The sequence below is a fragment of the Excalfactoria chinensis genome, chromosome 1 (assembly GCF_039878825.1).
Source record: "Excalfactoria chinensis isolate bCotChi1 chromosome 1, bCotChi1.hap2, whole genome shotgun sequence".
NCBI lineage: Eukaryota > Metazoa > Chordata > Aves > Galliformes > Phasianidae > Excalfactoria > Excalfactoria chinensis.
In genome coordinates this window covers 69619360-69632758 of record NC_092825.1, presented here as the reverse complement: position 1 = coordinate 69632758, position 13399 = coordinate 69619360, and the positions used below count along the sequence as shown (strand labels likewise).

Genomic DNA, 13399 nt, shown 5'->3' with positions numbered 1-13399 from the left:
AAGGTGTTAGACAAGAGTGGAGGGGGAGTTCTGTCAAGTCCTGCCCCGGAGGAGGCTCAGGCTTGCGGTGAGGCTAGGTACTGGGAGGAGTGTGCTCACGGGTTAGGCATTTGTGTAGGTGGCAGGAGAAAAGCGCCGAGCAGATTTTGCGGATGACAAACGAGGGTTCGGCGGGGGGGAAAGCATGGGATCATGATGTGATAGTAAGCCTTCTAAAAGGGTTTGGCACTGCTCAGTTCCTGACATATTAGCAAAGCCATAGATTTTTTTTTTTTTTTTTTTCCAAGCCCACTGAGGCAAGATGAGGCAAACTCAGCCATAGGAAGGTGGTTAGTGATGTCACAAGTTCAGTCTTTTCAATAAAAGCAATTGAGAAGGGTCTCCCTCGCTATATATATATTAAGAGAAGCTTCTGTTCTTCATTATAAAAAGAGCAGCAAGGGAGCAAAGCACCTGCACCTGCTTTTAAAACCCTTTATTTAGTACTAATCTGTTGCAGGCAGAATAAAAAGTCTGCAAATCTGGATATATTTTAAAACATTTTTTTTTCTTCTTAACATTTATTTCACTTTTTTTTTGTTGTTTGTTTGTTTTTGGTTGTTTTTTTTTGTTTTTTTTTTTTTTCCCTAAGGATAGAAGGTAGTTTTGGAAGTAGTTGCTGAGAAGATCAACCACTTTTGGCCAGGGTGATCTCTGAGAGGCACAGAGGGCTGTAACTCAAGGAAAAGGTGAAGTAATAAATTTTGAAGAAACTTTAGCATTCTGGGTTTATAAAGACTATTTGTTTTTCCTCAATCTGTAAAGGTTGCTTTTTTTTTTTTTTTTTTTTTTTTTTTTTTTTTTTTTTTTTAAATTCCTGGGGGAAAAGGGAATTCTAAAAATATCTGATGATGGCTTGGCTGTTTTACTATGAATACAATAGATCTATGAGAATGTGGGGGGGCTGTTTTCAAGGAATTTCGCAATTCTCTTTAATTAGTCAAAATGACAGTATAATTCAAAGAAGCCTATTAGCTATACTTTTATAACCTACCAGGTGTTCAGGGAGTTTATTTACAGCATAAACGATTTACTGCTTTCAACATGATTTCTGTTTCAGCTCTTATGTTTTTGGTTTCATTTGCTGGCATGCTATGAAATTTGGCTAAGGAGGTTGGGGGGTTTATTATGGCAGCAAGCGCCACTTAAAGCAGAATAACCTGAAGGTATAAAAATTGTTCTCTTGCACCCAAAATTGTCCAGAAAAAATTCCTGACTGTGGGCAGAGGATGAGCAGGAACTACCACCGGGCACACCTCAGCATTTTGTTGCGGCTTGTGAGGGCTCTGGGGAAGCTTTTGCTGTAAATCGAGCTGTCGGGGGAAAAGTTGAATGGGATACACCGCGGTTCCTCGGCTTTCTCATTGCATCAGCAGAGCCAGGGGCAGTTTCTTTGCTCATGTAGGCTGGAGAAAAGGGAGGATCGTGGTACCTTTGATTTTACGCGTTTTCCCGAGATGGAAAACTAAGTGGCGCGACGCGGGGTTGTCCTGAGGGACCGACCGGGTCTAGAAAGGGCTCCGGGCTGGCCCCGCTTCCACTGACCCCGCCGTCCCGCCGAGCGACTTGACCCAGGGGCTGAATCTCCCTGGCGGGAACCACTTCCACGCGGGGAGAAATTGAAGGCTAAAGAGAGAGGAGGAGAAAACTTTCCACTAACTTACTTTTTTGGCCAAGAGCGCCTGTGTTCGTCGACACCGAGTCCTTCCCCCAGCCCTCCCCCCCAGCCCTCCCCCTCCCCGCCTTTACTAGCGTACAATTAACATCATTAGGAATCAGCCCTCCAGCTAATAGAGGAACTGAGACGAACAACGGTAGGTGTGAGAAAGGAAAGGAGGCGAGGATCCTAGTCTGAGCTTTGGGGCTTGAGCTAGAAGTTGCCCTCTTCGGATGAAGGATCCGTGTTGCGGCAGGGGTGGTGCTGACCTGAGGGTAAACACCAAGTGGGGAAGAGAAAGGGAGAGAGAGGAAAGAGCTCGGCTGCAGATGATGCGGATTGCTTGGCCGGAGCGCTCAGGGTCTGTTGCGTGCCTGTGTTGTCGGGTGTTTCCCTTTCTCCGCTCCCTTTTGATCCTGGTCCCGGGAAGTGCTGCTTTCCAGCCTCCCTTTTGGCTTCAAATATGCACAGGGCTCTCACTGGCTCCGCACACGTTCCTCGGGCGCCATCTCTTTGCAAAGTCCGCCGTGCTCCCGCAGCTCTCCCGCGGGCCGCCCCGGGCCGTGTGAGCGTCGCGGCCTCCAACCTGCGGGGCTGGGCATGCCTACCAACCCCCGTGAGGCCCCGCGCTGCCCCGCTTAGACATGGAAATGCCGGGCAGCGCTCTTTACTTTCTTCGGGGCACTCGCCACAGTGAGAGCGGAGCTTCTCAGGAACAGAGGACGTGAATCTAACTTTTGCAGAGGTATACTTAGAGAGGTGGCTTTCTCCCCGCCTGGATCTGTGTGTTTACGATAGGAGCTGAGATGACTTTTGGAAGTCTTTCCTTATCGGAAAAGAGGGTTTCTTTTGTAACATAAAGCTTCGGGACAGACGCTTTCCAGCCTAGAATTGAACACTGCTCGGGAAGACGCGCTCTTTAAAACGATTCATATACGAGCTAGACTTTTTTAAAACTTATGTTAAGGGAGATCTTGCCTCCGGGAGGCCAAAGACAGAGAGAGGGCGGAGGGACGGACGGAGGGAGGGAGGAAGCGAGAGAGCGGCAGACAGCAAGGAAAGGCGAGAGACGGAGCAAAGTTTGGAAGAAGTGAGCTGTTGCGGAGAGTTCCAAAAGTTTGTTTATCCTTCCCAGCTTGCGAGCTGGCAGAACTGACAGCAAGGGACTGCCTGGGGACGGAGCTCGCGCATGTGTCGCTCAGGACTGACCCCTCCTTTCCTTGCAGGTTTAAGCCCCGGAGGATATGATGTTCACGAAACTCTTTCAGCAGTGGAGTTTCGCGGTGTTTCTGCTGAGTTATTCTGTGCCGTCCTACGGAAGATCAGTAGAGGGGATCAGCCGCAGACTGTGAGTTACTTGAATTTCTTTCGGTCAGGTTGTGGGTGAGGAGGGCACGGGACCCGGGGGGGGGTGAGGGGGGTGCTGAAGGGAAGTCCTGGCAAGCGTGGCTGTGGGCTGCCTGCCTCAGGTGCTTTGGGCACGATTTGGGCTGAGACAATGGCAAGGGGAGTTCGGGGAAGTTGCTACGCTGACAGAGCACTGGGAAGGCAGTGCTGGAGCAGAGGGGCTCTGACCTGCGGGGAGCGGCGTGCAGCTGCATGCTTGTCGGAGGTGAGCTATTGCTGGTGCACCTCTTTGCACTTCGGAGAGGAGTAGCACGTTTCATCGAGCTGCTGCAGGTTCTGCAGGTAATACGAAATGCCATGTACTTCTTCAGTGCTGGCACAGAGCCAGTATCTACAAGGGTGGTGAAAACGCATATCAGTTACAGTCATCATGAAGCTGGGAAACTGAACACTATTTTGGACTGGTACTTCAGCTACTTATTTATTTATTTTTCAAAGAGAGTCCAGTGTATGACTTAGAAGCAAAAGCATATTTCTGACAAATTATAATGTAACTCAAGAGATTCTCTTCAGGAAATGATCCTTTTGCTCCTTCCAAAATAATCATCATGGCTCATACTAATATATCCTAAGCAAAATACAGAAGAGAAACCACTGAGCTGATGCAGAAGCAGTTGTCTCTCACATTCATTTCACTGGTTCTTACTGGGTTTGCATCAGATTTTCTAAAGTAGAAACACTTGAGGCAGACTGTGGAGGGCTATATTCTTACAGAATTCAGAAGGAAGTTGGGCTAGATAAAGAGGGTTAGAAAATACAGTTGCAACATGTGGGGAAACATAACACAGCAAATAATTTCACATGGGTTTCCTTGTAACTGTTTTGTTACATGCACAAAGAACAAAATTTTCAAATATCACTTCCTCTCTTGTTTAATTAACAAGAATATTCCCCAGGTGAAGCAGCTTCAACCTGAACTTCAGCACGAAGCAGACAGTTATTACGATTTGCTACAGCGAATTGTGTAAAACATTATATTGCTGCTAGTGCTACGTATTCTACTTAATCAGTTAGTGCTTAGCTGTTTTATATTCCTGAAAGCTACCACTGAGCTATTTCTTTTCATTTAAGAGCATAATTTTTGTCTACCCAGAAGATCAAATCTTCACTTTCATATATAAAATCCTAAAATTATTGAAGTGCATTAAAATGCTGTATTTTCTTTGCTGAGAAACTGTGAACTGGATATAAGCCAAATTTGTGGAAAAAATAAAAATAATTTAAAAAAAATTGCTAAGAATTTTTTTTTTTTCTCTTCTTAAGAGAGGTTAACATTTGTTTATAGAAGTCAGGGTTAGAGGTCTTCCCAACAACCCCATTCCATCCTGGCTGCGGGAGAGAAAAAGTGGAAGTTAAACACTCAGAACATATTACTCAGCTACCTCTTTGCCATGGCATGTAAAACATGCACAAGAAACCAGTAAGCTGTTAGTTAGTGGCATTCACATTGTTTTGTTTGTGGGTACAGCACAAACACAGACACCACACTCAAACATGTGTCCTGTTTTAATATTACCACAAACCATTCCTAGAGTTAATGGATAATAACTCACTTAAGCCTATATATATATATGTATATACGCATATATACATGTATACATGTATATACAGATATAATATAGATTTGTTTTCATTCAAAGGCTTAACCCAGTAGCAAATGAAAATACTAAAGCATGTTCTTATAGCCATGCAAAAATAGTCAAAATGAAACAGGTCTGGTTCTCCAGGCCTTGTTAGGGCAAATCTCTCAAGGAAAACCATATCAGATTGTTCCAAGAGAAGATCGTCAGACTTATTTGTTATGAAAATGTTTTAGTTACTACAGAACTTCTGAGAAACCCAATAATGCCTCAAAGTGAAATTCAATATTTTTATCAGCATGCCCAAACATTGCAGCACCATGTCCCCAAACCTGTTGAAAATATTTTTCCTAACTCTGAGATAGGGAGTGAAAGCTGCTGAACCATTGGAGCCAGTGGCAAGGGCACTCTGTCTTGCAAAACCCAGACAGTGAGTTGACTGAAAACTTTCCAGTTATTTTGCTGATCAGATTCAGCATGAACAATCAAGGATAGCAGTTAAATAAGAGCAACTCTGAAACAGCAAGTTGTTGCTTGAAGAGTGTTTCTTCTTGGTAACTCTAGATATTTAGCATAAAACAAAAAAGAAAAATGTGCCTGAAAAAAAAACAGTTTATCTGGAAGTCCATGCTTAAAGTCAGAATGGCTTTCTAATGTTTTTCCATTGAGACATCATCTCATAAGCACACAGAGTACTTGGGTATGGTGGTTGATCTGGGCGCTCTGCTCATCAAATACAAACCATTACCATCTTTCTCTCAAAAGCACCTACCTTGAGTTAGTTTAATATTTACTGTACTTGGTCTGGTGTCAGACTTTTTCCTTAAATGATAGATACATTTATAGAATGACGGAAGGAACCTTCAGTGGGTCATCTTAACCCTAACAGTCCAATATTTTTTACATATTGTCCCTGATGTGTGAACACAGTCATTTCACTTTCCATTATGTTCCTGCTTGGTGTGTGGGGGTAAGATATTGTTGATATCTGCAGTATGAAGTACTTCTTACATCAGGCTTGGGCAAGTATTTTTCCTCGATTTATAAACAAAAGAGTTGTTTGAGTAATTGAGTAGAAGGAGGTAGAAAGTCAAGGGGATATATATCTGCCATATCTTCTTTGTTTTAAGCATGTTTTGATCTACAGCATAGAAGGGAAATTCGTAGGCAAAATGTAATCCTTTAGCCTGATTGAGTAATAAAAGTCATATGAAATGTAGCACTATGTAGTGTTATACAATTATCTGGAATAGCAGAGTGTTATTTGGGGACAGTCTTTATACTAAATATTATATGGACATTTAAACAGAAACCTACCCTGTTTGGCACACTGACCCTTCACATGTCAATCTTTGAATTATTTTGGAAATGCCTACTTGCACAATATGTAGACTGTATAATGCTCTTTGACTGTCTTATGTGATCCAGAACTAAATATTTAGGATTCAGCTCTGTAAAATGGAATAGCTTTTCAATTGAGAATACTTTAATAACAGGCTTTAGAGATTCAAAATTTTGTCATAATGGATAAATTAATCAAATAACCTTTACAGAATCAGGGTGGCTTTAGGCTGTCTCTGACAAATAGTGAGGCATGCTATTTTGATCTCAGTAAATCACAAAGATTTTGCATGTTTTTACAGACTCAGACAGGAGAAGGAAACATTTTCATGCAAAAATCTTGGGAAAGTAGATTACTGAAGCTAGGACAGTAATGTGCACTGCCATAGACAGCTTGAAAAAGAGCAGAGAAGTAGTATTCAGAGGAGACTAAAGTGCTAGTTTTATTGGTGCACTTGCAGATCAGACTGACCTTAATGAGAAGGTTGTTAGAGATGGCTATTGGAGACTTGCGCTGGTCAGAAAAAACTATCCTGGGAGAGATCTCGAGCTTACATTAATGGTCGCAGCTGCACTGAAGAGAATGAAACAATAAGGGTCTGGTTTAGTATTATCATATTGCATTTTTGCTTAGAAACATTGAGTTGAAGGACGTAAAACACTTGCCCTAAGGCCTGAAGTCATCTGATGTTCATCTGGTTTGGGGACACTTAAAACATCACAGACAATTTTTGGCTAAATGTGTGCTCGCAAACTTGAGACCTGATTTTGAGCAAGTACCCTGGTTACATCATTTCATGCAAAAACAGTAATCTGTTAGTAGATTGGGGAAAGTGTTTGAATTTTATGTGGAGTAATGGACATGCAATACTGCTTGAACTAATCAGTTGAACCTAATACTAACAAATTGCAAATTAACAAAGACAAATAGTGAAGGGGATGCTCTTAAACCCATGCTACATGAGGTTATCAAGTTCAAATAGCTCTACTGTTCATCAAATCGCAAATATGATTTACTTGAATGAAGGGACTCTGAAAGATGAATTACAGAACGCTTCCAGTCATTTAGCACACCACCATTGTCCACCGTGTTTTGAAACCTTGCAGGATGATTAGAGATGGGACAGAAGGAAGGGGATGCTCACTCACATTTATGTGTTTCTCCCATTTCACTAACACTCAGAAACAGCTATGTATCCTTCATAGTTGACCAAATGATTACATGATAGGCAAGGCAATGAAATGACTTTCTTTGGCCAGTAAGAATCCAGTCATGTGCAGTACCCGGTACAAGATGAAAGGATACGTAGCCAATTTCAGTATACTGAAGTAGAACAATTGGAAGGATAAACTGTATTATACTGTGCATGAGAACATGACTAAAATCTCATCCTGCACTCTTTCTGTGGTTCACAGTGCAGCTGTGCATCTATCCCACAACAAGAAAAAAAGACTATTTTTCACAGTTATTTATTATCCAGGTGCCACTTATATCTTCTTTCCTCAAACATTTCATGCCTTATCTGCCAATTCAAGATCTCTAAAAGACAGATTTATAGCCATCTCCTAATTACTCAAAATCTAGAAAGAGATCAGTGAACTAAAATATCATGAACTTTAAAAAAATACCAGAGACCTACTGAAACCAAGATGCTCTGGAGGGTGATACAACAAAGAGGACTAATGTAAAACTTAGCAAAGGCAAGAATTCTGTCCCATAAAGTTCACATTTTAAAGTAATGCCATGAAGACATCTAAAACTGTAATTAGACATAAGTGACCAAGCAGTAAAGTCAATGTGAGCGGCTGATACTCATCACTGCTGTTGAGCAGGCTGCCTCTCTGGGTAGATCATTATGAACTGAAGTGCTTATGCTTCAGGCACCCAAATCTGAAAAGTTTTCCATTGCACTCCTACATTGTACTTATTTAAATTTAGAACTGAAATGGACTTTCATGTATTTATTTACTAAGTACGTGACTGTGCAGAAGAAAATTATTAGAATCATGCTGCATAAATACAGCTTCTGGCTTCAGAACTTGTTATTCCCTCTCTTATTTGGCTGCTGCACTTCATTACCTGATGCTGTAGTTTTCCTATCTCTGGCAACTGCCTTCCTGATTTTACTGCCTGAAGTGTGTTATATTAAGAATTTAAAAGCTTTCCTAGAACAGATTAGTGAGTAATCCAACCCCAGATCTAACGGTGTGTGATCAGTCAGCTGAGAATTACTACTTGTTTAGTCCTTCCCTTTCTCTGTAGGAAGAAAATCAGGATTTGCTCCAGCAGTCTGATTTCACTGGATGTCTCCAGCTCTGAGATCTGGTGCACAGTCTCTACTAGAGGAGAGAGTATCATTGCCAAGTGCTTGGCAATCACCAAATCATAACTGCCTCTTTCTGTTCCTCTCTTTCTTTAGCAAACGGGCTGTATCAGAGCACCAGCTACTGCATGACAAGGGCAAATCAATCCAAGACTTACGAAGAAGGATATTCCTTCAAAATTTAATTGAAGGTGTCAACACTGCAGAAATCCGTGCAACTTCAGAGGTCTCACCTAACCCTAAGCCTGCTACCAACACGAAGAACTACCCTGTCCGATTTGGCAGTGAAGATGAGGGCAGATACCTAACTCAGGAGACAAACAAATCACAGACCTACAAGGAGCAGCCCCTGAAGGTATCAGGGAAGAAAAAGAAAACAAAGCCTGGAAAACGTAAGGAGCAAGAGAAGAAAAAGAGGCGAGCTCGCTCAGCTTGGCTAAATTTTGGCATGTATGGAAGCAATGTAACTGAGAGCCCAATCTTGGACAACTCTGTTACTACACATAATCATATTTTAAGGTAATTCTGCTATATCTTTTCCACAGGCATATCATACATTTACTGAAATTGTTCTGTGTGTGAGGTCGAGGCCTCATTTGAATCTGAAGTAGTAGTACACCTTTATGGCCATAGGTGTGCAGTGGGTTTTTCAGCTGTGCACTGCAAGGTAAGTAACCCCTTCCACTTCCCATTGGTAAATCTACACCAGAATGTAAGTGTTTTACCTCTAGTGACAGAGTCACTATCATAGCGGGGTATATTCCATGAAGGCTTCCTTTCTGATTACGAAAAATTCTAGAAAACTGCTTATCGTCAAAATGAGCTTTTAGAAACTGTGTAACAATTAAAATAATTTCTGCTGAAAAAAAGCACATCAAAGTCATCATAACTTCCTAGTTAGATCCTGGGCCACCATATACTGAAAGCTTTGAGTTTTATTTAAGGCTCTGCATTTATAAAATGGCAAATCTTTCTTTCTTTCCTCTCAACATCTCCCCTTTTTGGTAACTTTCCTGCCCTTTCTTTGCAGTTTTTTTTCACTTTACTATTTAATCCTAGAAGAGAAAATGGAAAAAATTCTCATGTTAATATCTGCAAGCAATGCAGACCAGTCTTTTGCCATAAAAATTTTCCATGCAATTAGAATTTTTTTAATTCAGCTCCATTCTTCTATCAGCTTGTGAAACAATTACACTGATGCTGAAAAATGTTGAGCCTTACTTTTGGAAGGAGACATGCTTTCCTCATGTATAAAAACGAAGGGTTTTCAGGGCAGAGGTGAACTGAAGACTTAGGCAGAGTTGCCCCAGGTGACTCATCCTCTTACAGTCATCTCAGTTTGTGTGGAAGTCTGTACACTTGCAGACAAGGCCAAGTAGACCTCTCCTCAGTTATCCTGAAGTATTTTCATGAGACACAACAGAAATGCCACTTAATCACAGTATGTCCCTTAGAAAGAGATACCGGCTGTGCAACTTACTAAAATTCAGACTTTTGTTAAGATTCAGCGGGTGCAGTTTGCGGCATACTCCATTGTCTCAACTTCTGTTGTCATCTACAAAGTTACTGGCGTCCAAGGCTAGTCATTCAGCATCCCTGGCCACAAACCAGTTAGTGCAGCTATAGTAGTCAGTAGTGCTGTAAAAGAGGATGGGTTTGACACAGTCACCTAGGAAAGACACACTCTGGTACCCCTGTCAGGAGAGGTCTGAACTTTTAATAGGTCTTAAGAAACTGCAGTGGCAGAAGTGTCTGCAACATATAGAGATCACCAATGTATGGAAAAAAAGCCAAGGGCAATTTGACTATTTATTTGTGTATACTCATAAAGTGCTGTAAAAGAATGACAGATGCAAGTCTGAATTTAGACAGCAGTCTGAATTTAGTCTTTCTGTTTCAATCATAAAACAGAAACAGCTGAAGGAAGTCAACTTTACCTTGGAATCCTGACTTAGCTTAACCTTTTTGATACTACTGCCCAAGATGCCCAGGATTACAGCACTGCAGGAACAAATTCCTAAAGAAGCCCAACACTGTAGATATTTAATTAAAATAATAGTAATAATTGAAGAGAAACCCTGAAACAGGAAAATAATTTTCCTCCTTCACAAGGACAGAGTATACTATGCTGGTTCTGCCCAACTTAAGTATGAAGATATAGTTATCCCTGAAGGCTGACAAGACATTTAAGCTTTAAATGAAAGTAAGGCCTAACTTCCTGTCTTTTTTTTAGATGGGGGAAGACAGGTTCAGTAGAGTTTTCTCTGCTGTTACTGGCACATAGTGGGCAATTTAGATGGAGGGATGTCTGAGTTTGGTGAAGTTGATTCCTCAGCCATGCTGAGCTAAATCAGGAACTTCTCCTCTATTTGCTGATGCTGTACAAGGAAGGCTCATGTAGACAGGATGTCCAAATACTACATTGGTAGAAACTGCTTTTGTAGCATGCTTAAGACTAGCTTCAGCTCAGCAGGAACATAACTTCCTTACTATGAAGAAATGGATATGCATAATGCAGTAGCCTGCTTTTCCTTGTACATCTTACTCCTTTCAGCTAAACAGACTGAATTAAAATCCTCATGCCAACTCCTTCTGCCCAGTCTCAGTCCCAACATTTTGAGTTTAGATCAGAAAAAAAGACCAAAACTTTTAATTACTACAAAAAATATCTCATAAAAGTAGACAATCGAGGCAAAATCACAGAAAACATCTTGCAAGTAGTCATTATAGAGAGCTCATGGTTGAGCTGTGGTTTAGCTTAAATTCTACAATAAAGCCCAGAATCCAAGCCAGAGTGAAAATGTCACCTTCTTAAAAACAGTCCTGTGTAGTACAGACACACATATATGGTCACATTGTATGAATGGTGTGCCATTATTATGCTACAGCCTGTATACATGTCAGTATTACCCTAGTTAATTATTGAGGCACTTCATGCTAGTAGTTCCATTCCAGGCACTTAAAAATTCTTTCTCATGAACATTCTAGCTCTATTCCCATTCCAATTCAATTAAACTGTTATTACCTAATTTCCTAAGAAACTTTTCAAACGAGCAGACTCCCTTGTGTTAAATGTAGTCTCCCTTGCAATGTGAACATAAAAATATCCCCTCTTAAACTCTCAGGGATTTGCTGTTTTGTGTGTGTCTCACGCCCACACACGTCTGCCATGTGGAAAGCTACCCACAGCTTCAGTGATCCATCCAGAAGCAGAGCGAATCACGCTCTGTCCTATAGCTCTGCATTCCACTCTATAGCTGTTTCCCAGGGAACCAAGGTGCATTACAGAAATGTGCTGTTCATGCAGCAGAAGGGAAAAAAGCCCAGCCCTTCAGCGTTTCCTGCAGCACTGAAATAATGTAGAGCAAGTACTACACAGGCCAGATAGAAGCAGGCTCTGCTTTTGTTCTCCCATGCTCCCAAGGAAAGGAGGATTACAGAACTCACACCAGCCCACCAGTATCCCTTAGAAATCTCCCAAATTTTGGGGCTGTATGCAGCTGATGCTGAGTTTTTTGTTTTTGTCTGAGTGCAACAGGAGTCATAGCCCAACACAAGATACTCATTTTCTTTCCAGTCCTAGCTCTTTGGCTCACAAAGGGAAAGTTTCAGGAATAAAGTCTCTTCTTTTATGAAAGTCCTTAAAGAGACATGCTGTGAAGGATCTCTTCACTTCAAGACCAAAGCTGACTTCAACAAAGTAGAACTCATGGACTTGACAGTTTAGAAATACACAGTTCCATCATGAACAGATCCCCGTCTACCTAGTGGTCTCTCCATGAGAAAGAGAGACTGAATAATGCTGTGGGACAATTATAATCATAAGCCAGCAAATGCCCAAGCTGCTAACACAAGAGGGACGTGATTGCCAGAATGTTCAAAAGTAATTTTTTTTTCTTATCCTCACATCAAACTTCTCATTTCTCCAACTATACACCTTTAGCATGTTTGTTATAAACTAATAAGTTTTTTCTACCCATAGCACTCCAGCATGTTGTTTTTTAAGGCCCTATAGAAAACAAAATTTTTTTCCTATTTGTCTGAGCTTACTGTATAGTGGAGTAGGTGGTCTATGTTTCATAATAAATTACACGTCTTCATACTGCCAGATGAGATGAACTAAAAGAAATAGATTCTGAAAATATCTCTAATACTGTAGTGCACTGTCAGACAGCTCTTATTAGTGCAACTGCTTATCAGCAAGGTGCACTCACCATAGTCTGTGTAACTGTTGTTATTAATATTGGGTCTATGTATGTAAAGTGAAAATTAATGTTTGTTTGTTTTCTCTGCAGGAAGCGCTGATATTTTCAGCAAGACAACTTTGGAAGACATATTGCAGTATTCTGTAATAGCAAACATAGAACATATGGGAAGTATTAAAGTATTTATTACCTGTAAATATTGTAAATGCTCAGAATAAAACCTTTTTGCCCCATTGCTCTCTGAAACTGCACATTCGGTTATTGTGAATTTTCCTTTTTTTTTTTTTTTTTTTTTATTGGCTAAGGCTAAGACAGTTATTGTCATATTTACCCTAATTTATTTTGTTGACTGGTGTATTTATTTTGTGAACGTATCTTGGTGCTGCTGACTTTCTCTATTTTTTGTAACATAATGCACTTTAGATATATATTGAGAACTGATATTAAATGTTCCTGTTTTGTGGTTGACTTCAAATGAATGCCTACACAAAATTTTTCAAACTGATTTTCCTTTGTGCATGTATAATAGCAGTATTTTAAAATTTGTAAAGAATGTTTAATAAAATATAATCTAATTAAATCATGACTCAGAAAGAAAATGTGTCCTTGAGGAATTTCAAGACCAGAAACGCCATTTTTTTCTTTACTACATTTGAAAATTGCCTTAAATCTAATGTGTTTTCATTGGTTCAAGCTCCCACATTTTCACATTAGATTTCACTTAAAAATCACTCCATGCTTTTTTTGTTCCAGTGCTCTGTTTCAAGTCAGCTCAATAGCTGAATGACTTAGGGGTACTGAAAGCATGATTTCTAAAATGTCTAGCTTCCAGTATTGCAAAGCCTA

General features: G+C 40.7%; 1 protein-coding gene across 3 annotated transcripts; it reads left to right on the top strand.

Moving 5' to 3' along the window:
* The first annotated feature begins 1787 nt into the window (after nt 1-1787).
* PTHLH (parathyroid hormone like hormone) lies at nt 1788-12868 on the top strand. 3 transcript variants are annotated; one of them, XM_072358390.1, is made up of 4 exons: nt 1788-1853; nt 2923-3044; nt 8445-8867; nt 12644-12868. In XM_072358390.1, the coding sequence occupies exons 2-4, from the start codon at nt 2941-2943 to the stop codon at nt 12651-12653; spliced, it is 537 nt and encodes a 178-aa protein (XP_072214491.1). In that variant the 5' UTR covers nt 1788-1853; nt 2923-2940; the 3' UTR covers nt 12654-12868. The 3 variants fall into 3 exon arrangements, with proteins under 3 accessions (XP_072214491.1, XP_072214508.1, XP_072214499.1); XM_072358407.1 differs by lacking the exon at nt 12644-12868 and having other exon boundaries at nt 8445-8871; XM_072358398.1 differs by lacking the exon at nt 1788-1853 and having other exon boundaries at nt 2819-3044.
* Nucleotides 12869-13399: the final 531 nt, after the last annotated feature.